Source organism: Meleagris gallopavo, chromosome 3, assembly GCF_905368555.1.
Source record: "Meleagris gallopavo chromosome 3, MGAL_WU_HG_1.1, whole genome shotgun sequence".
Classification (NCBI taxonomy): domain Eukaryota; kingdom Metazoa; phylum Chordata; class Aves; order Galliformes; family Phasianidae; genus Meleagris; species Meleagris gallopavo.
In genome coordinates, this window is record NC_139406.1 from 58846328 (window position 1) to 58872465 (window position 26138).

The 26138-nt window shown below is 37.8% G+C and overlaps 2 protein-coding genes across 9 annotated transcripts in view; one reads left to right on the plus strand and one right to left on the minus strand.

Annotated features, from left to right (window-relative positions):
* ASPH (aspartate beta-hydroxylase) overlaps positions 1 to 21513 on the minus strand; it is a 102413-nt gene extending 80900 nt beyond the window's left edge. The window contains exons 1-4 of one of the 8 annotated variants that reach the window (XM_085221176.1): positions 21136 to 21390; positions 4191 to 4340; positions 3279 to 3323; positions 1665 to 1733 (exon numbers count right to left, since the gene is read on the minus strand). In XM_085221176.1, the coding sequence (XP_085077302.1) occupies positions 1665 to 1733; positions 3279 to 3323; positions 4191 to 4340; positions 21136 to 21196 (325 nt within the window). In that variant the 5' untranslated portion in view covers positions 21197 to 21390. Of the gene's footprint in view, positions 1 to 1664; positions 1734 to 3278; positions 3324 to 4190; positions 4341 to 7554; positions 7834 to 21135 lie in introns of those variants that run through there. The other 7 variants (XM_085221175.1, XM_010708969.4, XM_010708968.4 and 4 more) reach the window with 7 other exon arrangements.
* A 1584-nt stretch (positions 21514 to 23097) lies between these two features.
* The window catches only part of NKAIN3 (sodium/potassium transporting ATPase interacting 3), a 404665-nt gene continuing 401624 nt past the window's right edge, over positions 23098 to 26138 (plus strand). Inside the window, exons 1-2 of the mRNA XM_085221178.1 lie at positions 23098 to 23198; positions 24686 to 24856. The gene's annotated coding sequence lies outside the window, so the exon portion shown is untranslated. The remainder of the gene's footprint in view (positions 23199 to 24685; positions 24857 to 26138) is intronic.

Sequence of the window (26138 nt, forward strand, 5' to 3'; positions counted from 1 at the left end):
AGAAAGTTACCCTAATGCAGTTGAAGAGAAGCAGTTGAATATGTTTTTCTTTACTAACTTTGATTACTTAATTCCTCAAGAGGGCATCTAGTCTTTCAGATTTTGTATCAATTAAAAAAAACTAATGTACTCTACATAAATAATAGTGCTGTTCATTTTTAGTACATTTTTAAATACTAACAAGCACGGTAACTTACTGGGAGCTTCAACTAACGTTGTGTTTTTCTAGTAGCTGATAAAATTATAAACATAAACATTTATGTTAATGTTCTGTAACATTTTAGAAATTATGAATTCCTTTGTACTGCTGAAAATACTCTTAAATTTAAATGAGATGAAATCTTACTTCTAAGCAAGAGTTCAAAAATAATGAAAATCAAATTTGTGATCTGTGTGACCTTCTAGTGTCACATTTTAAGTATAAAGTTTAAATACATGATAAGGTGAGCTTGTAATAGAAACACTATCATGTATTGGCAGAATTCCCAGCTATATCAAGTTGCATAAAGCAGATGTAACAAAGCAGCAGCACAGTTCTGGTAGTCTGAATAAAACTAATATGACCCACAAGAAATTAACATCCACCTTCCATAAATAATGAAGATTAGGATTACTTTATGCAAAATGTTATTTTATCTACTATTTATAATTAATAGCCAATTTGTATCTCTGAAGAGATTCACAACACCCCTCACATTCACAGCACTGCAAACAAGTTCAGTGATTATTATTACTAAAGTGTTCTTCAACTCTGATGGGATTAAACAGATACAACCCCTGAAAGACTTATTTCTCCAAACACAAATGAGGAAAAATAAACTGACAAGAAGCTGGTTATCATGGAGTGTGAACTTCCAACTATATGACATAACATCCTAATACACCACTGATAACTTTGACAGTTTGAGACATTTCAGATTGCATATTGCTGAAGCTATTATTAACTATGCTAGAGGTTTTTTTTCTTCTTTTTACTTGTTTCTGTGATCAGAATAGGTTTACACTTGAAAGCAACCGATTAAAGAAAAATAAACTTTCTAAAATCACTTATATAAGAAGTACTTATCCCATGCTTTATTGTGAAGATGGTGATGGTAGAAAAGAGGAAAAAGAGCACTGTCACAAAACATGCCTGTCAGAACTTATTTAAGATACTCAGTGATCAGAAAGATACATTCCTTAAAACCAGTGCTTAAGACTAGAGTTTCAAGTCATGTAGGATTTTAAAAGTGAAAATAAAACAGACTCCTGGAGAACTCAGAGCGGTGGTAAAACAGTACAAAAATACGCTAATCAGGTGCTCACAGTCACATACAAAGGCTTGTTATCACTCATTTTAAAATGGACCTGGCTTATCAGGTCTACAAGAACAGCATTCTAACTCTTGAAGCATCTTAAGGCCTCTCCCCAGTTAATTTATTAACAAATACAATCATCTTGTAACAGTGGATACAGCAGCATCAACCACTTAACTTCGAAACTGTCCTGCAAGTAAGCACATGACTTACACTAACAGTGATAAATAAGGAGAATAAGTACTACTTCAGCTTGCATGAGGAAGAAAAACCGCACCAATCTATTAAAATTATTCAATTAGGAAAAAACAACAAACATGAACATGACATATACATTATGTCGATTATTCCTCCCAATTTTGTACTTGCCTAGCAATACTTTAGCATCCTCCACATCAAAATCTCCATCTCCATCAGCATCATATATTCCAAGTTTGCCTAAAAATGTGAAGAAAAAGTGTCAGGAATTCTGCAACTTGTTTCCAACAGCATTTTCAATGGTTAACTGACAATGCTAGACTGTTACCATATTGATTATTTAGTGCTACTTTTTTTAACCACCTTTTATTTTATATTGCAAATATTTTAAGTTCCCTAGACTTTAGACTGAATACAGGTTAGTTCTTTTCCCCACCCATCTACTTCAGTGCTCATAGACTTAAAACAAGCATATCATAGAATGGTTTAGGTTGAAAGAGACCTTAAAGAATCATCTAGTTCCAACCTCACCTACTGCTACAGGTCCGCACTGCCCAGAGCTCCATTCAGTCTGGACTTGAACATGTCCAGGGACGGGGCATCCACAAATTCTCTGGGCATCTGTTCCAGTGCACCACTACCTTAACTTTAAAGAATGTCTTCCTTATACCTAATCTAAATCTCCCTTCTTTTAGTTTAAAGCCATTACTCCTTGTCACATCACTACACTGGTCAATAAAAAGTGCCTCTTCAACTTTCCTGTACGCCTAGTTTAGATATTGGAATATGCTGATGAAGCATTTGGATTCATCACCATATCAGCATAAGCACTGGAATGTGGTGATGAAGCATTTTCTCACAACAAGCTTCGTTCAGAATAAAACTTAACTTCACAAGAAATGTTCAACATTTTAAAGATGGAAAATAAATATCAAAGCAAAAAGTAATAAAATAATCACAATTTGTTTTCAAATCATAAGTCATTCTACATTCTCAGAATATAGATATGTAGATAATTTCATCTTTCGTGCTAACTTAATAGAAGAAAATCAACCTACTTCCTAAACAAAGGAATAAACATTCATAGTTTTATGAACAACTATATAGCATCCAGTGTAAACAAAACCCTTTCATAGGCGATATCAGACATCTCACTTTTAGTTTGGTAAGAATTCTGTCAGTATGAGATATAAGCAAAAGGAATATCTGGTTTCTATTTTAAAAAAATAGTTTTTAGCATAGAAATACGGTGTCCAGGATTAGAAGTGCCCCAAGACCATCAGGTAAATAGAGGCCTGTCTAATTAATTTTCATAAATCCAAGCCAAACTTTTAATCGGATAGAAACTCCACACACTGACTGCAGAAGGACCTTCAACTCCTTAATTTAATAACATTGTTGTTATTAAATTTTGTCCTCTCTAAATGGAGGCACAACTTGATTGCCAGCAAAATGAATGAAATATAGTTCTCTATGTGATACTGAAAAATTTAAGGAAGTTCAGCTTTGTGTCTAGAATAGACAGATTCAGTGCTGTGATGATAACCTGCTATCAGTTAGAAAGGATCTTAATTTATTTTTGGTTAAATACAATAGACTAGTGGAGTAAATATGATGTTCCAAAAATAAGAATTATATCATATTCAAAAAGAGGAGGAATGAGAAAGATGAGAAATGACTGCTTCGTGCCATTATAGAAGAACAGTAATATATTAAAAGTTAAAGACAAAAATAAAGTTTCTAGCCAAGGGACAGTAAAACAACCTTACTTCTCTAGTATCCTACCTTGTAGTACCTCTGACAAGTTATAACGGAAATCCTTTGCTTTGGCTGCATGCATAGTAAAAATACAGAAACCATTATTTGCATCACTAGACCTAATTAAGTTTCAAGCCAGAAACTTCTCGTTAAATATGTGTACGTTTAAAAAAAAAAAAAAAGAAGTTCTAAGAAGTGATTGTAAAGTTTTCAAAACCAGCTGTTGTAAAACTGCATATTGAAGCCTATAACAGTAGGAATAATTCTACCTACATACATACATCCTGAAATTTGAGCCCTCAATTTTTCATCCCTAGATATTACATTAACAATACTGTCTTAACACTTTCATTATGAGACGCAATTAACATTGTTGTAGGCTTAAAACTGAGGTCATACAAAATATCATTCACGAGACAACAACTTTTTGTTATGATACTAACAGTCCACCGAAGAACCAGTAATAAGATTAGCCACCTACATTCAACAAATCACTTCTTCAAGTTTCTGAGAGAAACTGAAATCTTAATGATTAACTGAAATCTTAAACCGAAATTCCTAATGAGCTACTGTATACACATTATATACTGTATACAAGAAAATGAAAATCAAACCTTGGAGATTTCTTCAATTTTTAAATGCATACAGTACTTCAATAACCTTTTTCAGTCTTACGACATTCTCATTTCAGCATCAGAATTGAGCTCAGCTTTAAAATTTATTTTTTGAACTACACTGCATATTTTTACGTAGGACATTTTCATACACTCCAATCGTCAATTCAGTGAACTAGCCATGCACTTCTCTGTTTCACCTACACTGAAGTTTAATATTTTGGTTTCCTTTCTGAAAGGTAAAATTGCAACCATTACTACTAAGTAAGTCACAGTCATTATTAGAAGGGTTTTATTACACTATATTAAGATTTAAAATTCTTACCTAGGACTTCTTCATAATCTACAAGTTCAAACCAGACAACTGCTACTGATGTCCAAACTCCCAGCAAAGCAATTACCATAAACCAGGTGAAAAATGAGCTTCCAGAGAGGCCTTCTTTCTTTCCATTCTTGTTTCCTCCATGCTTACTCTCTGTTAAAATAAGGCACACAAATAGGAAAAAAAAAAAATGGATTTGTGTTAAAAAATTATGATTAAGCACATGGTTATACATTTTGTGGGTTTCTTCTGCACCGGAGTTTTCATATCGCTGTGAATTACAATGGACATCTCATCTGTGTGGTAAAGGCCAAACAAACCAAACACCAATCTTCCCTGCCTCCTTCCCCCGCCCCCCAACCAAAAAAAAAAAACCAAAAAAAAACCCAACCCACCCAAAAATAATAAAGCAACCACATGTAATAGGCTTCAACAATTTAGTTGGAAATCCCTCTTTTTTCTTCTTTGGTATGTATTTGCACAGAGCTTAACATTTTTGAGATGTTTGTCATTTGTGCCAGTACTTCTCAAGCTGCCACCAGAGGGCAATCCCACCAGCAGAAACACTTGAAGAAAAGCATTTCTTCTGAAGCAGCGAACGCATTCAAAGCTAGCTAGTACTGCAAGTTAAGTTAGCTTATGAAATCAACATGACAATTCGAATAGCCTACAGAGCAGCAAAAATCTAAACCTCAGCAAGTGTAAAATTGGAAGTTCAGTCACTGTACTAACTGAAAACTTCTTCTGTTTCTTAGAACTGTGCTGAGGTTCACATAAAACATAAATTGCTTTGTCCAGTTTCGGATCATTTTAGGTAAAGAAGTAGTAAACGTGTACCTAAAAAGATGTCTACAGCTTTTTACCAAAGCTCAAGGTCTGTTCCTCTGCTTCCTTAAATGTGGAGGTTGTGGCCCTGCCTGTGCCAGGGAGGTTGGAGATTCATAATCCTTGAAGTCCCCTTCCAACCCTGGCCATTCTGTGATTCTGATGATTACCACTGCAAGGCTGATAGTTTCAGACCGGCCAGCCCCAATTTTGTTCCCTTCAAGCCCTGCCCTTTGCCCATCCAGCCATATTATTGTGTTAGTCCAGCAATCCATCCCCAAGTTGCAAATGGTCAGCAGTCGGCATTTACAGGCTCCTTAAAGAAAGTATTCTGGGAGATTTCATTGCTGCCAATGGTCCGTGTTAAAAATATTTTTTTCACTCTTCAAATGAGGTGATCAAACAAATGCCCTTAAGTAAACATATATGAAAATGTTCATGCTCAACTCTAGTTAATGACAACAATAATTCCAGTTTCAACTACAGAGGTGGAGAATTCACAGCACAATTAATCCAAGGCTCAAAATTCACTCTCTCTTAATTTTTAAGTTATTAAGACTCCATAAGTGAAATTTTACATTCAAGTAGAGTCATTTAAATAATGATCTTTTATTAAAAAACATCTCTTAAAAAAACATTCAAATAACAGCTGTGACTGAAGTGAGAAAAAGCTCTGTATTTCCCTTCCTAATCTTCCTCAAATTACAATAAAACTAGAAGCAACTATTTTGATCTAGTCCACATACAGATAAATACAAAAATACCCCAAACACCTGAATATTACCATGATTCCTCATTAGAATAAAAAAGGAGTAGCTTTTTAGAGATGAGTAACGAAAGACTGGTGGCTTATTCCAGCTATCAATATGATACAGAAGGGCTTTCAGAACCTGCTTTTCATCAGGTTCATAGCCGCAATGAACAAGCTTTTTATTACAGTCATAGTGTTATGTACCACGGTGAGAGCTACAGAAAACAACAGCTGGCTCACTTCAGCTCATACTGATGCAGTACTTAATTTAAGAATATATTTCTTTATTACTACTATTACAAAGATCAAATACGAGATATCTGGCTTACTTTGTACACTCAGTTTCCTTGGTATAAGCTATCAATAATATTTAGAAACAGACAACAGCATCACACCAAGCATGTTCTACTTCCTAGTAGTAACCAAATTACACAGGCAGAATTTTATGATCTATGTGCATCTCCCTTATGGGAAGATGTATGGATACTTTGAAAACACAGGCAGAGTTAAGCAGTACGTGGTAATACACTCAGAAATTTTATCAACTATGTATGAAAATTATCAAATATTCCTTGAACTGGAAATTTTAATATTCAAAATTCAATTATGTAACCACAGAATGTGGTTGTTCCTGTATTTGAGTGCTTTAAAACCTTTAAAAAATGAACCTTTAGGCTAAAAACATTCTAAATTACTCCAGGTTACTGTTTTGCTCTAGAGCAAACCATGTACTAAAAGAGGAAAACAGAAAAGATTATCATGTTGTATCTCATACTAATTCATTTACCCGATTGTTTTTTACTTTGTATTTACCTCTAATGAAAAGGACTTTAGTCAATAAAAGAATAGGAAAACAAAAGAAAAAAAAAAGTAATAATAAAAAGGTAACTTTCCTTTTTCAACCTAGAAGTTGTTTCATGAAATCTCCTCCAAAACAGATTCTGATATAAAACTATATTTCGCAACAGTGAAAACAACACATTTTTGTGCTCTGGTTTCCCTCCTGAGCACAATATTTCCAAAATCCTCGAAAAATCCTGCTAGGAATTCTACCACAGCAGCTTTCTCAGGTAGCTCTGACATACATGGAAGTCAGGCAATATAAAATTTGTGCGTGCTCTCAACAGAACCAAACACACACAGAACAAAAAACTGCAAGCCATTACAGAAGACTGCCTCCAGCTTCGAACACATTCCAGACAGTTAATTCTACATTCAAGTCCTCTCCCTGTGCCCGCTGCCAGCCATGTCCAAAGTAGGTCACCTTCCATATCTGGCAAGCCTTTGCTTACACCACCAGATGGCTTTATGCAGACATCATAAAGTCTCAAATTGTGCTGTAAGCCTCAGTGGCAAATTTTTAAAAGTCCTGTATATCACTCATCCAAATTAAGAGTCATGGTTAGATAATACATTAAAAGAAAATAAAAAAAGCATTAAAAACATTTGCCTTTTACTTTAGTTAACTTTGAAGGTGCTCGGCAATTTTACATACTTCAAAAATAACTTTCAAGCGAGATATCTGCACACAGAATAACATCTCTTGTGTTAATAATCTGTGCTTACTCAAAGAGATATGAAGTTACAATTAGGGGTCTGCATAAATCCGTGAGAATTCTCTACTTCAGGAAACACTGAATCAAAACCAGAGACAGTCAATAATGCAGACTAACAGTAAACCGACTAGAAAGTACCAACATGCCACAGTAAGCCATTTATTTTGCTGATTACAGAGTCAGTATTTGCAACCATGCACTTTCAGTTTGCTCACAAAAGCAGTTAGGACTGTACCTGTGTCGTCGGCCATAACACTGGTGTTCAATTTCCACCAAGTGAGCTGTCGTTATCTCCAAAAGCTAACACCGAAGGCAGAGTAAGAAGCGATTTACCCTCACTGTAGTCTTGCAACAGGAGCTGATGAGTTTCGTAAAGCTAGCTCAGCTGGAACCCGAAACTGGACCAAAGTGAAAACTCTCCTCCAAAAAATCTATTTTTAGATCGGTTATCTTCACGAGCCAAATGCTTTGCAGAACTCATATGGCAACCGCATTCTGACGACAATCAAATTCACTTGCGCCTCTTAACAGAGCACCCTGAGTAGCTGATCCTTTCCCCTCCCCTTAATCTCTCAACGTCACACATAGCAAATGAAATCAAGCACGCTACGCTGCATGCTGCTGCCATCCACAGAGCCTCACTGCCCGCGCTCTGAGGGCGTTACATCCACCGGCATAAGCTGGAGCACAAGTCCGGACACACAGCCTGCCGGCTTGCATTTGTCAGCCTGGCCCTCACCCAAGGAACTTTCTCCACGCTGTCACTCCTCTAGCAGCTTCCCAAACTCCTGTGCAGACTGACTCTTTCCAGTTGGCTTACCACTCAAAAAGACAGCCAATTTCTGAAACGTAACATTGAGTTTAGGAGTCCCTTTGAATTGATTACACATGTTGTTGCCAAGGAATTTTCAGATCAGAGAAGTTCCTCCAGGAGACTTCTTATTTGCTTCTAGCAGACTGAATGAAGGGGTTCTGACAATTTTGCCAAAGCAAAGCCTGTTTCCTCATAATGCACCACATACTAGACAAGAATTCTACTGCACATTCATAGAACCATAGAATCACAGAATCACTCAGGTTGGAAAAGACCTCAAAGATCATCAAGTCCAACCTCAACTTAATCAAACTACCCTAACTCTAACAACCCTCTGCTAAATCATGTCCCTGAGCACCACATCCAAATGGTTTTTAAACACATCCGGGGATGGTGACTCAACCACATCCCTGAGGAGCCTATTCCACTGCTTAACAACCCTTTCTGTAACAAAGTGTTTCCTGATATCCAACCTAAACTTACCCTGGTGCAACTTGAGACCATTTCCCCTTGTCCTGTCACCAGTGAGAAGAGACCAACCCCCGCTCTCGCTGTAAACACTTTTCAGATATTGGAAGAGAGCAATAAGGTCTCCCCTCAGCCTCCTTTTCCCCAGACTAAGTAGCCCCAGAAAGATTCACTGAAAACACCAGAGGTGTTGATTTTGCTTACTTTCCCCTTTCTCTTTCAAAACTCATACCGCACCTCTTTCAAATTCTGAAAACATGCATGCAACTTTTTCAACAAGTGACCAGCATACTGTCCTTCTGCGCAAGGACCAGAAAAAAAAGAAAAAATAACAACACCATAAAACAATTTACATCTGTTTTAGCAAACTGTCCTTTTCCCACTCGAACAAGAGGCAGCTCTCTTTGGTGGAAGAGGGTGAAATCAACTCCTGTCCAATTGGCAGCAGTGTTGACGAAAGCTTTACTATTTAGCACTTTGTTCTTCCTCTTTCACCCTTCTTTAAAAATACAATAATAATAAAAAAGTGAAGTATTACAGGTACAAGGTATTTGGAAGGCCATCATACATCTCCTTTGGTTTTTACAATCCAGTAACTAATCCCCAAACACAGTTCCCAACAGCCGCAGGCAGAACTCCAATAAGTTTAAGACTTTTCAAAGAGATGTAAAGGAAGTGCAGGCAGATAATTCTATCAGCAATGTATCTTTCGACCACTTTAAAGTCATTTGAATACATCAAGGAGAAGAGATGATTTAGGAAAGACCTCCTTGTTCCAGCAAAACGTATGATGTACAACAGATTTACAAACAAACAGAAGAAATTAAGCAAAGGTAGAATAATGGATAAATCGATAGCTTATTAAAGAGAATCAGTTTTTAGTGCAATAGTATGTAGCCTGTTGTATAAAATAACATGTTGACAGGCATTGCATTAGATTAGGCAATTTATTGCCACTTCAACACAGCTGCACTATTTGCATATAGTGTATTTTACTACAAGTGGAGTCACAGAGCATAGAACTAATGCTGACAACCTGACGTCCACACCATACATAGGTTGGAAGAGATTGCTTTAAAATTATTTATCAAGCTGAACATGGGTAAGCAGTTGCAGTACACCATTCTATTTTGTTTGCTTCAAAACAAAAGTATCTTCTCAGACAACTGAACAGTGAAAAGAATCAGAGAGAGTGAGGACAGTTGAAAAAATAACTTCAAATACGCATTACTGATCTGAACTACCACACAAACATACACTGACCTTTAACTAAGTATCCACAACTTTACATTGTGCCATTCAAAGCAAACACTATGAGAACTGATTCAAGAAATGGAAAACACATTCCTCCCTGACAGGGATGCTGCAACTAAAATTGAGAAAATGATCATAAAAAAGAAGATAGCCAAAGCACAACTGTAACTCATCATGAACAACATGATTAACACATACTCTTCCACCTGCCTCTGTGGATGCTATAGAATGAAACACTCAAGTTAATGTAATTTTGTTTAGCATTATTTAAGAAAAACCTTAACTAAACAGATAATTAAAAATGAAGACCGGGATCGGTTCAGTCAGCAGTACAGACTTCTTGAATACACTCATTCTACAGCGTTGAAATTCTCTGAATTACTTCAGTGACACTCAAAAAACAGTAGCAAGAGAAATTTGCTATAACTATGCAGTATGGTATAACTATGAACACTATTTTAGTTAATTTTAGGAAAGCGTAACTGACCACTCAGGACACCACCTGATAGAGCTACCAAAGTGCAAACAAGAGATTGTAAGAGGAGGAAAAAAACAAATATGAACATAGAAATAATGACTGTTTCAAAGCACCAACCGTAGCTGTTCCGATGTATGTAATTATTTCTCACAGAGGTAGGAAGAAGTACAGGAGCAGTAATGGATTATCACATGATGAGAAGGCTGCATACGAGAGCACAGTTATAAAAAATAAGAAAAAAACACAGTAGAATGAAAAATCAGCAGAGCACCTCAATAGAAAAATAAGTGGAGGTAGTAAATCGGAGATAAGTTGTCAGAGCAATATAAAAAAGAGTGTGACAAATAAGCTAAGATTCATCACAATATGACTGTCCCACTACTAACAGAGATGAATCATCAGCAGAGGACAGCCACATGCCCAGTTACTGCTTGATATTTTGCCAAATCATCTTTTCAAATACAATTAACAACTTAAACTAAAAGAATTCTTGCAATCCATTTTCAACAATACAATTGCAATTAATTACTTTGCACGGTTATTATTTTGAATGTGATCAGTGGCAAATACTTTGAGTAATACCTATTAAAGAGAAGCTTAGAGCATTCTCTGTAGTTCTCATTGTTCTTCCTCTTATTAAAATAGATTTGTCAACTCAATACTGTGAGATAGATCACCTATTTGTATATGTATATACACAACCGCATAATATAAGTATACATATATATACACATTTCTAATATATGTATATGTATGCACATTTGCATATTTTGCAACCTCACCTACAGCAGTGGAACTACATGATCCTTCCAACCCAAACCATTTTATGACTTTTGGTGTGCATGTATTTTAAAATCTAGATTCAATAAGCATACATATTGAACTAATACACTCTGACAAATCTTCACATCATAACAACTACAAGTACTCTACTAAGGTTGAAACTGATTTCAATCTTCAGGCTGCACCCAGTAAACCAAGGCTGTAACTACAGATACATAATGGACAAATTGGACCTTGGCCCAGGGCCTGATCCAGCCTCGCCCTGAAAGTCTCCAGGGACAGGGCATCAACCACATCTCTGGGCAAACTGTGCAAGTGTCTCACCACCCTCACTGTAAAAGACTTTTTCCTTAACCAATCTCAATCTACCCTCTAGGAGCTTGAAGCCAGTTCTACCACCACAGACCTTGCTAAAAAGTCTGTCCCCTTCTTTCCTGTAGCTCACCTTTAGATAATGACTGGCTCAAGTCTAGCTTGCCATCCAACAGTAACCTGATCTTTTTTTTTTTTTTCCATCCCCCAGCTTGATGTAGTGAGGGTTGCCTGGACCCAGGTGCAAGACCTCAGACTTGAATTTGTTGAACCTCATGAGGTTCACCTGGGCCCAATGCTCTGGATGGCATACCATTCCTCTGGCGGGTCAACTGCAACCCACAGCTTGGTGTCATCAGCAAACTTACATTCCATTTAGCTATGAGGAGAGACAGTATACTCAGCATTGTTAAAACTAAAACTTCTGTTGATGTGAAAAAGAAAATTTTAGGTAGGAAAACCATAAAATCTAATCAATCTAAGAATCAGATGACAGAGGATATCTTTTGAGATTCTAAATATTTATACTTTTACTTCTCGGTGCATATGAGTAAGGTACTCTTATTCAAAAGCATTAGGACATTCTTTCATTATCTGTATGCTCTGTATCAACTCTTTATACAAGTGCAGAAATGGACACAGCTGGAGAAAGGCAGGGCATCCAGACTAGCATAAACTGGAAGAATGCAATAAGAGAAATTAAAAAAGGAAAACACAGTTAAGCATAAGCAGTAGGTGTGATTTGTTTTTACTGTAATAGCAACTACAAAATCTAACCACGTTTTCCAAACAGTCAACTGAAGATCTTGACTGAAGAGCTGAGTCTAATTAAAAGAAATCAAAGCTATGCAACAGTAAAAAAAAAAAAAATGAAATAAAATAAATGCAGGAACAGTAGACTAGAAGAAGAATCCAGTGATCGAATTTTAAATATGAGATGGTCAATATTTCTTAAAGGTCAGCCCACTGCCTTTAAGTTATTATTTGCCTTTTTTATGTTGTCAGCTACCTTTACAGTCCCAAAATATTTAGAAGACCTATTTAGAAGAGTTGCAAGCTAAGAGACAATTTGTTATTAAGGAATAAGAATTAACAAATCTTCAGGGGAAAAAAAAAAAAAAATCAAGTACAAAACAAGACTTTGACCATTAACTGCCTGATTAAAATCACACCTTGTTCCTAGTTTTTATTAATATCATTTAGTTATATTTATCTTGTGCTGGAGCACCTTCCCTATGGAGACTGGCTGAGTAAGTTGGAGCTCTTCAGCCTGAAGAACAGAAGGCTGTGGGGGAATCCCACAGTGGCCTTCCCAGACCTGAAGGGGGCCTACAGGAAAGCCGAGGAGGTACTTTTTACGAGGGCACATAGCAACAGGACAAGGGGAAATGGCTTTAAACTGGAGGAAGGGTAGATTTAGATTCAGGTGGTGAGACACTGGAACAGGTTGCCCAGAGAGGTTGTGGATGCCCCCTCCCTGTAAACATTCAAAGCCAGGCTGGGTGGGGCTCCCTGGTCCAGAGCAAGGTGTCCCTGCCTATAGCAGGAGAATGGAACTACACGATCTTAAATGTCCCTTCCAATGACAACCACTCCATAATCTTTACCGCAAACAATGAACAAATCCTGACTGTTTTAAATTTAAGTAATTTCTTCTTAGGCATACACAAATCAAAAACCAGAAAATTTATTGAGAAAGAAATCTACCTGTTATTTCATATGTTTCTTCTATGAGGATTTAGGTTTTTTGCTTGTTTTTTAAGTAACTGCAGGTTTTCTTCCCAAGAAGAAAACAGTCACAAATTCAATATAGGAAGAAACTCTATACTACATACCATATAATAATTATGCCCTATGAGCTTTTACAGTTTTGTTAAAACTTCTCAAAGGCACTTTTTGAAAATACAGCACAACAGTGAGTTCTACTTGCAGTACTAACCCTCCACTTATCACTGATGTTTGGGCAGCCCAGCTGTTTGCCACCACAGGAAGCTGCTACAGTTAGCAAATTTTCTTGGGAGATCTGTTTTAGCAAGAGTAAGTATTGAAGTCAGATGAGGTAAAAATGAATGTGCACTAATAAGAAAAAATCCTGAAGCCACATCTGTTCTTCTGTAAAAGTTCTAGAAAGATGATCAATGTCAGAAGTTAGACAATTTTAGGCCGTGCTTGCTTTTGTTTTTCCTCTCTAACGTTCAGAAGACACTTCAGAATAATTCTTCAATTAAAATTTATTACACAGATACGCATCCCTGCATCCTGCTTAAGTAACTAGTAATGACACTGCAGACAACTTGAATCAAGTTTTATAATGAATACTGGTTACCAACAAGGATGCGTTTAAAGCAATATTTAACACAGCTACCACATACTCCCTAAATAGTTCAGATCAGATTGCATTTCTTTTAAAGCTTTTCCCCACAAAGTTATTGACAGTAGGATTAGAGAATGAGAAATTCAGGAAAAAAATCTTAGATAATAAGATATTTTAAATGTCTTTTATCAATTTACCAGATCTACATATATAGGAATAGAAAAGTAAACCTTCCTACACTCAATGGTATTTTTCAAAACTAAAATGATTTTTCTCAAGTTTTGTTCTCGTATGAATACAAACACAAAATGTATGTCCAAAATTGAGCTTAGAACTTTTCACTTGTAATTTACTTGATTCAACCTTCATTTTCAAATCCATTTAACTCTCTCCTCCTCTTTCAAGCCAACTTCTGAAGTTCTTTTATATTTGAAACACAATTCAAGGTTAAGACTACGAGCTTAGGAAGAAATTATAGCATCTCAGTACAGGCTCAACATACCTGAGCTGTATTTATAACACTGATGAGGAGAAATTAGGCCATCAGTACAATTAAAAAGAGAATTAATGATTCTTAGTATTTTGATCAATTGACTCTCTCTCCCACAGAAAATCTGGAGACAGCTAAAATAGATCACTCAAATACAAGCAACAAAAGATTTACAAGTATACAATGTAGCCAATATTCCTATATAATTACAAGGTTAATTATGTATTTGGTTGCATTTAGAGCAATGTTCAGGAAAGGTAACGTGAAGGAAATGCAAGAAGTATTTAAGCCCAGTGCGTACAAATTCTGCTGGTGGTGACCTTTATAAAAGGCTTCTATTACATAAAGTTTCTATTACATAAAGTTGAAACTTCTCAACTTTGCATACAGCATGCTGGTATTAATTTTAGTTTCTTTTTTTCCCTTGTTCCATTTTCCTGTTCTGTAATGTGGGTCATATCAATTTGTTTTAGCAATGAGTCCCAGTTAAGACACAAAGGAAATAAACCAGATGATGTAGTTTTCTCTCAATTACTTTTTCCATAGTTTGAAGGAGTTTTAAAAATAACCCAATAAAACTCTAGTTGCCAGGCTACAGTCTACAATTCTGCTATGCACTGTACTCATGGGGAGGAAAGAAAACAAAAAAGCACGTTTAAAAATCTTTTTTAATGCCTGAAACTTAGCAAAATTTAAAGTCTGATTCAAAATAGACTTCATTAGGTATAGCTTTACAGAGGTGGAATGCAACTGAGTTCAAAAGAATTTGTAGGTGTTTCACGCCTACAGTCATGGCATCTTGTGTGTATAAGTAGTTTTACAACAATGTTATTAGAACATATCAGTTGCAGTAGCAACAATATTTTCAAAACGTCCTTGTTTAAGAAGATAGAACTGTTCCCTTCACTTACGGAAAGAATGTGTTTCACAGTTACAAACCATTAACTGAACTTCCTTCGATAAAAACAAAAGCCCCCCCCTCACCAAAAAAAAAAAACACAAAGAAAAACACAAAACCAAACAAACACCCAAAAAACCAACACACACTACAGTAAAAAGAGAAAGTGAGAAATTTTACATTAGTAGTTATTACAAATGAATCAGAACCTCAGGAATTAAAGTTACAAAATAAGGAAACCACTATTCAATAGTTATAAAACTTCTAGCTTTTGAAGTTTTTATACATGAAGTCTTCAAACAACTTGGTAGCATTTGTTATACTGGTTAAGCACATGCATAGTAATAGTGCAATCACATATGAAGGAGATAGAAAAGCTTGTTTCATTTAAGAAGTTCTAACAAAGCTGAACCACACGCACTCCAATCTGTTCAAACTTGGTATATGAATACCAGCATACTTCATTTACAGTTTGTGTAAAGACATAAAGTTATGAGTTATGATTTGCACTTCAAAGCATATCTCAAAACCTTTCCATGCAAAGAGCTAGTCTGTAGAATGCGGTTAAAAAAAAATATTGCTGCAGGCTGTCACACAGATTACCAGTTTGTGATCTTCAGCAGGAAAGAACCTCTCAGGGTAAATCAGAAGTTCACTGCACAAGTTCTCTACAATGAAGAATTCAATGTAAGAATTAGCATAGGAACACTTCTTACATGTTATGAAAGTGATTCAAAATGGGTCCAGCTGAAAAGGAATGGTTCAGTTGTTTCTTTGTTGCTGTTTTATAAAAGTTATCCATAAAGCATTTTCAGTTTCAAGAAACAGCAATACTGAAGTCCCACCACTTCATGCACTTCATAATTAAAGATGATTTTAAGACATATGCCTTTTACTACTAGTAAATGTTGTTGTCTTTACATAAGTGCTTAAGTATCAAGCCATCACTCAGCATGTCAAGCCAGACTGTCCACCTTCCACGTTTAAATCCAAGCGCAAGGTGCTGCACCTGGGTTGAGGCAATTCCAGATATGAAAACAGACTGGGAGAAGTCACTGAGAACAGCCCTGCCAAGAAGGACTTGGGGGACCCAATGAACAAAAAGCTGGACATGAGCCAGCAGTGTGCTCTTGCTGCCCAGAAAGCCAGCAGAACCTTGGGCAGCATCAGAAGAGGTGTGGCCGACAGGGCAAGGGAGGTGACTGTCCCTCTCCACTTCATGAGGCCCCAACTGGAGAACTGTGCCCAGAACAGGAGGGATGTGGAGCTGTTGGAATGGCTTCAGAGAAGGGCCACAAAGATAACTACAGAGCTGGAGAACCTCTCCTAAAAAGACGGGCTGAGGGAAGGGAACTGGGCTTGTTCAGCCTAGAGAAGTCTCTGGAGTGACTGCAGCATTCCAGTATTTAGAGAGAGCTTCTACATAAGAGGGAGACCAACTTTTGACATTGTCTGACAGCGATAGGACAAGAAAGAATCAGAAGTGATAGTAAAAGGAGCTTTAAACTGAAAGAGGGGGGATTTAGGTCAGATATTAAGGAATTTACTCAGAGGGTGGTAAGGCACTGGAATGCATTGTCCAGAGAAGTTGTGGATTTCCCATCCCTGGAGAAGATCAAAGTGCAGATTCAATCTCACCCTGGACTATCAGTCTAGCCTCATTACCAGAGCTCATTAACCAGACAGGAAACTTGCAGGTACATTCCCAAAGTGACTGCTGAAAACTGAGAAAATACATTTCAGCCTTTCATGCCTCTGATACTGTTGGTGATACTTTAGTTCACAGAATCACAGAATAGTTCTCCACCCCTGTTTTAAAGAAGCTCTATCTCCAGACACTATTAAAAAAGTTACCTCTCCTATTATACCATGTAAATTCTTAAGGAAATGTTGAGAAAATATATGAACACAGGCATCTTTATGGACGTAGAACACTAAGCTCCTCCATGTTTGAAGCACAACAAATAGCAGTTTTTGTCTTACAGTGACTTTACTGCATACATCAGACAGCACAAAGCAAGTCTGAGATTTCTACCTACACTAGATCAGAAGAAGCAAAACTTTTCTTAATGTCTTTATTACACATCAACATCTCAGAAGGCAGGATGAGCTATTTCCTAAGGGAAAAAAACACAGATATAGGGAAGGTAAAAGGTTGTGTTTGTTTTCATGTGAGTGCCGGTACACCTGGGTATCAATTTTAAAGCTCAAAGTCATAACAAGGCAAGAAATCCAAATATCAGCCAGTATGGAGAAACGACTCACATACTGTGTGCAAACTGATTGTTTTTCATTGCAGAGTGATGCCCGTAGTCCATCACTGTACCTTTCCATAACTAACAGCATACTGAAAGTTTCATACAGATAGATCGAAAAGATGACAGTGCTGAACTGAAAAATCCACTTGAAGTTTCAGAAGAAATGTTGTGAAGATTATGGCCAAAACAGACAAAGCAACTTGAGCAGAAGAAAAGAAGTGTGATCTATTTAACTGATGAATTTTCTGTGCAAATTAGATAAATTAAAAATAAATAAATAAATAAATAAATAAATAAGAGTTCCACACAGAGAAAGTACATTATAATGCAGTCTTTGCAATAGAGATTAAATAAAATATAAAAGTTCATGCAAATCAATATGCACAGGCTGCCCTGGGCAGCCTGGTCTGGTGATTGGCATCCCTAGCAGGGGGGTCGAAACTAGGTGATCACTGTGGTCCTTATCAACCCAGGCCATTCTCTGATTCTATGAAATATTTTCATAGCAGCGATACTGTTAACTAAAAAAGGAATTAACATTAACACAGAATTGCATTTGGATAAGGACATCAGGTCAACTGAAAACAAATAATTAAAAAAAAAAGTAAAAAAAAAATACCCAGAAAACAACGAAAGGATGAGATTAATGGACTTCGGACTTTCAGAGGTCCAGAAGATGAATAAAAGGGAGTGAGATGCTTGGGAACAGATTTGCATTTGGAAATACAAGGACCCTACATGGTTCAAAAAAGGAGTAGTAAAAATCAAACATCTTCTGGGATTCTGCAAGGAAAAGTAGGGTATATCAGAAGGTCATCTCAATTGCTGCTGTAGAGATTAAGATGTTACAGCTTGGAGACAGAGAACTTACAGAAGCAGGAATTTTGTTTTAATGCATCAAGAAAATAATAATGCAATTACCTATAGAAGCAGGTCATGTTTTGTGCCAGAAATGTGTTTTTTGTACTGTGTCTAGCTTACTAGAGAACTAGCCTCCTGCTCGAGCCCTGTTTCACTCACAAAGGTTAAATTTCCTCTAGAGAATACAGACTTCTTACATTTTAGCTGCCAGCTGCCACAACCTAAGCAACATGAGCTAGAGGGATTTTTTTTACAGTTTTTATCACAACTGCCACAGGGAATGTTTTCCCACCTTCTTCCAGAGGCAATTCTAAGTAACCACTATAGAAGCTTGATACTATATCACTGGTAAAGTAGCTAAGGCTAGGAAACATCTGGATGATATATGAAAAGAAAATAAAGGATTTTTTTTTTTATTTTTTTTTTTAAGTGTGCATACATGTTGGTCATGTTTCCACTCGAGCACTGTGCAAATTATTATATTTAAACACATTTTACAAACAAAACAGGTGCAGAGCATAAAATTCTTAACATGCCATCACATAAACTAGCATCACAGAAGTGACACATTAGAAATTGCATTTTTAGTTCTGATGTCAAACCTCCCTCCATCCAAAAAACAAAACTATTAAGAAGACAGACACCAAGTACTGCATAACTATGTGACCAGTGAGATTTAGATTTAAGTACTCCCTTAAGTACCATAAGAGAAAATACAGCAGCATATCACAGAATTGCCCGGGTTGGAAGGGATCTGAAAGATCACGAATCTCCAACCCCCTGCCACATGCAGGGCCACCAACCTCCCCATTTAATACTAGACCAGACTGCCCAGGGCCCATCCAACCTGGCCCTGAATACCTACCTCTAGGGACAGGGCATAATCACATGAAGTTAACTGTCTTAGCAGCACTACCCTTAATTCCACAAATAAATACGGCCTATAACATTACTCAGACTTTTTCATCCATCTGTATTTTGAAAGCAGTTGTGTTGCTGATCCTCACTCTTACTGGAAGGCTTCTTCAAAGACACCTGCTAATGCCCCAGGTATTTCCAAATTTCCTGCCTTGTGAAATTTGAGTTAATTCAAGACCAAGTGATACTTTATTGCACTTCTGACATTTCAATGAAACTTAAGACAGTTATATGAACATTCCAGTTAGTGCTATTTCAGACCTAATCTATCCATAACATTACCGTCAGCATCTCCTAATGTGGAAACCTCGAGGCAGATTACTGCATTCATATTCAGGCACTGCACAGATTTCAAGACACAATGTAAACTTCGTGGTTTCAGAGCTGTGAGCAATGCTGTGGCAAAGAGCCTCATCCTCACCCACAAGTTGTTGTGAAAGTGAGTACCAAAGAACTGCCTCAAGGTTGAGGTTTCCATGTCTCACAGTCTCAATTCCCAATCAGCGCAAAACTGCAGAACGCTCCATGCCTGCTATAAAGATTCTGCTTCTCCCAGTGGTCTTTTATTCACCTGGGAGTCACCATCCATCAACTCTTTCTTCAGTTCCACTTATGAAAATGGCATCAGCCTCAAGCCTCAATTTCTACTCTGATCCAAAAAATTTTATCTAGTATTAGCTGAAACTAGCAAAAGATTTGTCTAAATTTAAGAGGTTACATCTTAGGAGCCTGCCTAACACATTACTCATAGTGCTACACCCCTCACTTACAACAGTAAATAAAGAATTCCCTGTGCAATTACACAAACCAGATAGCTCTTAATAATTTTTAAAAATATATGATTTTACTTAGTCTGAAAACAAAAATCTACAGAATGCTTTGATGCTTATTTCCTGATAAACCATTTTGAAAGCATCATCCAATCTTTGAAACAATATTTAAAATAACAACAGAACTGCTTGAGTCTCTGCAGTATTCAAAATTGTACAAGAGATGCATGTTCTTTACACACTATCATTGGAAATATGTTTTCAGCCTGCTTAATACTGCAGATAAACAACAAGTAACCCCACTCCAAGGAAAAAATATAATGCAGAGACCATGCCAGGAATTGAAAAAGGATGAAACAAAAAGCAACCACCCACTTCAGTTATCACTGTTTATCATCTCTTTCATGGCTAAGCAGCACTTGAAATCTTTTTCTCTCAATTCATCACGTGATAGATAAGCTAATCCTATATAGTTCATCCATCAACGAATACTGTTCTCTCCTTGCTATTGCCATACTCAAGGAGAAACAGCAGAGATTGCTTCAGCACCATCTTCTTCACGCTCCATTCATCAACAGGGCTCAGAACCAAGTGACAGCGCTCAAACCCTCGGTAGGAGCAGCTCCTCTACCTGCTGCAGTGCAGTGCCTGTGGAAGCAGACCTCCTTCTCGTCAGTCAGGCACAATCTGCTGTGCTGAGAGAACCTCGTGCACACAAGGCTCTCCCTGCCTAACCCACCAACATAACTGCTGAGCAATTTATTAACTCAGGTTTGGTGCAGCACTGCCGGAGAGGCAGTTCTCTCCGAAACACCTCTGCTTGCACGTTTCCAGGATGACTCCTCTATCCTCCTGCACTCTGTAGAACCATCAGGTCAGCTGATGCACCTGTAACAGATCCAGCACCCCCAGACCGCTGCTTCTGGGCACAGCAGTAGAAGGTGATGTTCCAAACACACACAGACGACCGTACGCTCCACGGCAATCCCCCACCAGGCATTTTAACTCCACCCCAGGCCTCTGCAATAGGACCACCGACGCCTGAGACCCGCCCTGATTCATTCAGAGGACCTCTCCGGAGCCGCCTAGGCCACGTCTCGCCTCCGCCTGAACTCCAGAGCAAAGGAAGGCCGGGACGGAACGCCGGACCCCCGCCCCCCATCCGCCGCTACCCGTCCAGAAGACCAGCCCCACTCACCTCGCTTAGAGCCGGGGCCGGGAGTGCCGCCGGTGCCCTTGGAGCCCTTGCGGGAGGCCATAGCACCTCCTGTCAGGTACCGCGGGGCGGGGCTAGACCGGGAATGAGTCAGGAGCCGCCGCCGCCCGAGCGCTGCGTGCGGGAGCGCCGGCAGCCACCGCGGCCAAGCGCCGGGCACGCCCCCTCCCCTCCCGCCCGCAGCCTTCAGCCAATGGCGGAGCGCACTGGGCGACGGGGCGTGATCTCTCTCTACGCCGATTGGTTGCAAGGCGGAGGGGGCGAGCGGAGCGGCTGCGTGAGGGCTGCGCGTGTCCGCCACGCTCCCCGTCGCCGGCGGCTTTGAACGTGGCAACATGGAAGCGGGGCGGCTTCTCGCGAGGTTTCGCCGGGAGCGCGCGGAGCTGAGGGCGGGGTCTTACTGTGAGAGGTGGGGACGGCGGTATTGGGCTCCCGTGTGGCTTCGGTGAGGAAGCGCCGAGCTCTGCATTCCTCGGGTGTTTGTACCCCGCGCTGATAGCCGCTAAATGCCCGAATTGTGGGCAGTATCTTGTTAAAAACACGAATTATTAAGTGGTTAAGCATGCAGGTAGCACCTCTTCCACTCAGTTGGTAAAGTAGTTTGGCACATTATATCCACGAGTGAGTTCTCAGACAGGCTTATGAGCTTTCAGAGTGTTTCAGTCTGTCATAAATGAGCCTTTTTTTTCACAGAAATTCAAGTTGTTTCTTGTTACTCAGTGGTTTGGTGTGATAGCAAATCGCATCTGAAATGAAAGCAAACTCACCTTTGAGTCCTGAGTGTAAACATGGTGTTTTAGGTTAAAATAGGCGTTAATCGGTTATTTTCCATGAGATTGAATTTAGATGCTTCATCCTATGGCAGGGTGGTCCTTTAGGGGTAAAGATGATTCCACAAGCATCAGTGAGAAGCCTGTTCCTTGGTGTCATTTTCTCGTGTTACTCTACCAAAACCTTGTTTTTCACTGTACGGAAGGAGCCGATGTTTTGGAGACGTGCTCCTTCCATCTGGCAAGGCTGGAACTGGCAAATGAATTCAGAATTTTCTGGAGGAGCAGACAGAACCCCCTAGCACGCACAGTTTGTCATAGAAATGCTATTGGGGTCAACTGTTATCATTCCAGGTGACAACATACAATGCAAGGAAAAAAAATCATTCTAAAGATAGCGATTAGAAATTGACAATTTGTAATTGTGCTTATTTAAAAAGATAAAATTAACAGAAAAAAAAGCAAACCTGTATGCATGACTGTATTCTCATAATGTGGTAGATACTATCAAATAAGAAGGCAGTTTCCTGTGATTAGTGTGGGATGCAGCTTCCTGGAACTGTGCTATAGGAAGTGGCATTCTGTTAAGAGATATGAAGAATGTGTAAGCAATTGGGTGAGTTATGTACTGCGGAACAAACTTTTAACTGTAAATGAGCTGTAAAATTCCTACTTCTGTTTTAGTGGTATGCAGATGCCAGCATTTAGGTGCTGGCGTAGTTGGTGTCTGCTTGTGCTCTCCTCCATCCAAGTAGGCTCTTGCAGAAGAATTAAAGCATACATACCAAGGTTCAACTATTTAGAGCTGTGTTGTATCTTTGTTCACCAGCATTCTGCATCACATTGTGGTTCAAAGGTTTCTGGTGACTTCTTGTTGCATCAGAAAGCCTTCTTTCTTTCCAGTGCACCGATAACTCTAAACAAATGAAAAAGATATGAGGGGATGCTGTCTTGCTGAGATGAGAGAAACTTTCCTTGAATTCTTGTCTAATTCTGATCACGTACTTTAAATCTGATCATGATCAGTTAGCAGTGCTGGTTTCCCTGTTGTGGAAGCATGTGGTCTATATTTTGCTATTGGAGATGATTGGGACAGCTTGGTATGGCTTTCTCTTGAGGCAGAAATGCTTGATTTGAATTTGTTGGGGTGACTGTTGCAAGAAATAACATGATAATCCCTCTGTTTCTGCATTTCAGTTGAAACGTAACACATTAGATCAAGTTTTAAATGTCATTTTAGGAAAGATAATGGAGTGAAAAGCAAACTGAATGCAGGTATGTGAATGTGTGTGGGTCTGGCTTGTCTCAGTTTTCAATCTGCTTATTTCTTTTAAAGCTAAATGTTTGGTAGATGGTGATAGAGTACAGTAATCCACTGTATGTGTAGGAAGATAAATATTGTATTTGTAGGAGGAAGTAAGACACTAAAACAATGAAACAATGAGGAAGTTTATAAAGCAAAGGTAAAGTGATCTACAAAAGGAAAGAAAAAGCCAGAGGAAAAAAAAATTAGAATAAAACCAGAAGTTAAGTAATGAAGGCAGCTGCAGTGAGTTGGAGTCTCTCCAATTGGATCATTTAAAGCAAAAAATAAAAAACCTTCCCTGTTGACAAGAACTGCATTTACCTCAAATCCAAAATGTCTTAACTGGCTGCTGATTGAGACTACAGATAAAATAAAATTATTCTGCATAACATAAATTATGGTATTGCTTTTACTTTGCGTTTAGTTTCCATAAATACTTCTGCATTAATGCTGTCAGCTGTTTTGAGGCCGAATTCCTTTAACAGAACAGTGACTCTGCACTTTGATGGAAAGAAGCACATCCAAAGTGATAAGTAGAAGCAGCAATGAAATAATTACATAAGAGGAGGACTCTATCTCTAATTTCCTAATTTCTAAAAGAAGCAGAAATATATAACTGGCCTGCAGCAGGGAGAAGAGATGCTAAACGAGTGAGGATTGATGAATTAGAAAAAAAAAAACAAATGTGACACCTGCTTAAAGCAAACGTTAATTTAGCCCAGCATTTTTCACTTCTCATAGATACAGAAAAAAAAAAAAAAATTGACCATCATCTGTGCCAAACCTGCTGTAGTTTGCTGATTTTAACTCGCATGCTCTATTGATAGTTTTATTTCCATTCATGATTTCTATCAAATTCTTATAAAAATCCCTGAACATATCATGAAGGTATCTGTTACTCTTCTACAAGACCATTATGTGTCATTATGAAAAAAAGTAAACAGACGTTAATTGAAGGCTTAGATAACATGCCTTTATTCTGTTGGTGATTCTGAGCTATTTTATGTAAATGTTTTCCATTCAAACTGAGTTACAGTTGTCCACTGAACTGTGTACATTTCTCATAAATAATTAAGTTTCAATTAATCATTAAAGGAAGGCAATTTTCCAACTAGAGGAAAAAAGTGTATTTATGACAGTGCATTGCAGTATGAAGAACTGGAGAATTCTCAAACAGGAAATTCTCAGGATAGATGTGTTAAAAATTAATATGTTAAAAATTCCCTGATACAGTCCAAGATTTTTGATAGCATTTTTGGCATTTAGAATTGTAAGGTGTTTGATTGGCCAGATGGTAATTTTTCCTAACTGATAAATTAACTGAGCACCTTGCTAGACAATTGATGTTTCTGCTAGCTGACTTTTAGATCAAAGAGGGCAATGCACAAGTTTTGGTGTTTGTTTTCTGGTTTATCAAGTGATCTGCTGATCATCTTTCTGGTTTTTAATGCTACAGGAAATGCAGAAAACCAACATCCACTTCCCTGTATTTGTCTGTCAGTATTCACTAACTTGTTATAGACAAACTGAGACAGAAGTTTTTGGAAGATGGGGAAGAAAGGGACGATAGAGTGTCTCAGTCACCTGAGCATAAACAACTATGATGACTGGAGTGATCTTCCACCAGGTAAGCCTGTAAGCAAAGGAGGGTATATTTGAGTTGGTAATTCTCAAGGAGGAATTTTCCTAGCTTTTTTTTTTTTTTTTTTTTTAATATTGCTTTTATTATAGAAGGCAAGTACCTTGGAATGTTTTCTAAATAGTGACAGTGAAAATGGAATGTAGCTCTTTGTTGAAGAGCTGTTCGGAAGGAATAATTATTCAAAATATAGGAAGTTGAGCCAGGTGAAACATGTCTAACTCAAGCAAAGCTAAAATTGAAGTTAAGTTTATTTTAAACTTGGTAAGGTTAAATGCAGACCTTTTTAAAGTCTGGGCCAAAAGCCTGTTTTTGCTCTCAGAAAAAAAGCATTCCCCCTCACAATGAGTAACAAAAACAGAATTTGACTTTTGGGTCAGCGCTGTGGCTTGACAGTCTTGGAATTTATAACAATCTTGCTTGGCTTCTGAGAGTCTTCCTGCAGATTTTGTCACGTCTAATTCATCTAAACTCCCTTTGAATATAACTATAGCTGAGAATGTAGCAAATTTCTCAGAAAAAGTTTTTGCATCTGTTGATTAGATTTGAGGTGAACTTGAAATTTAATCAAAACCTTTTGTTATATCAGTATGTGCCAACATGTGGATTTTATTCCTGTAGCACAAGAAGCTGAGAAGAAAAGGGCAAAAGATTCTTTGTGTGCCTGTAAAAGTTACCTGTGATATATATTTTCAAAATAATCATCAGAAACTGGCCTTGAAAGAGCCTTAAGCTAGAAGTAGTGCTTTTCAGTTGGATTGTGAGCAACTGATAAATCTAACAGTGCTAAACACAGGTTGGCTGCATGTAAATACTAAAACAAACCAGTGTTAGTATTAGAGAATCTTGGCTAACAAAATCCCTATTACAGTGGGAGCAGGAGGATGGAGCTTAGTTGATGATTATCAGCATGTGCTGTCATAGCTATTACTGAAAGCAGTAGAAAAAATTAACAAACAGGAGAAGATACTTTACTGCCTGTGTAGTATCTGATTCTTTTTCCAGAGACTTAATATTTTTAGTAATGAGCACATCAAAACATCAAATTTGTTTCTAGCCTACAATCACATTTACTGAAACTGCTGTACAGACTACAGCTGAAGTAGAGAAGCAGAGATATTGAAAGGATCATCTCAGTTGGGGGGAAAAAAAAGGAAAAAAAAAAAGTTGATCTGAAGTTCTGATGATGTTTGTGTGTGTGTGTGTGTTTTTGTTTTCTGTCTTTTTAAAGAAAGAAGTATTTTTCATAAATTAGGGCATCATTCCTGGA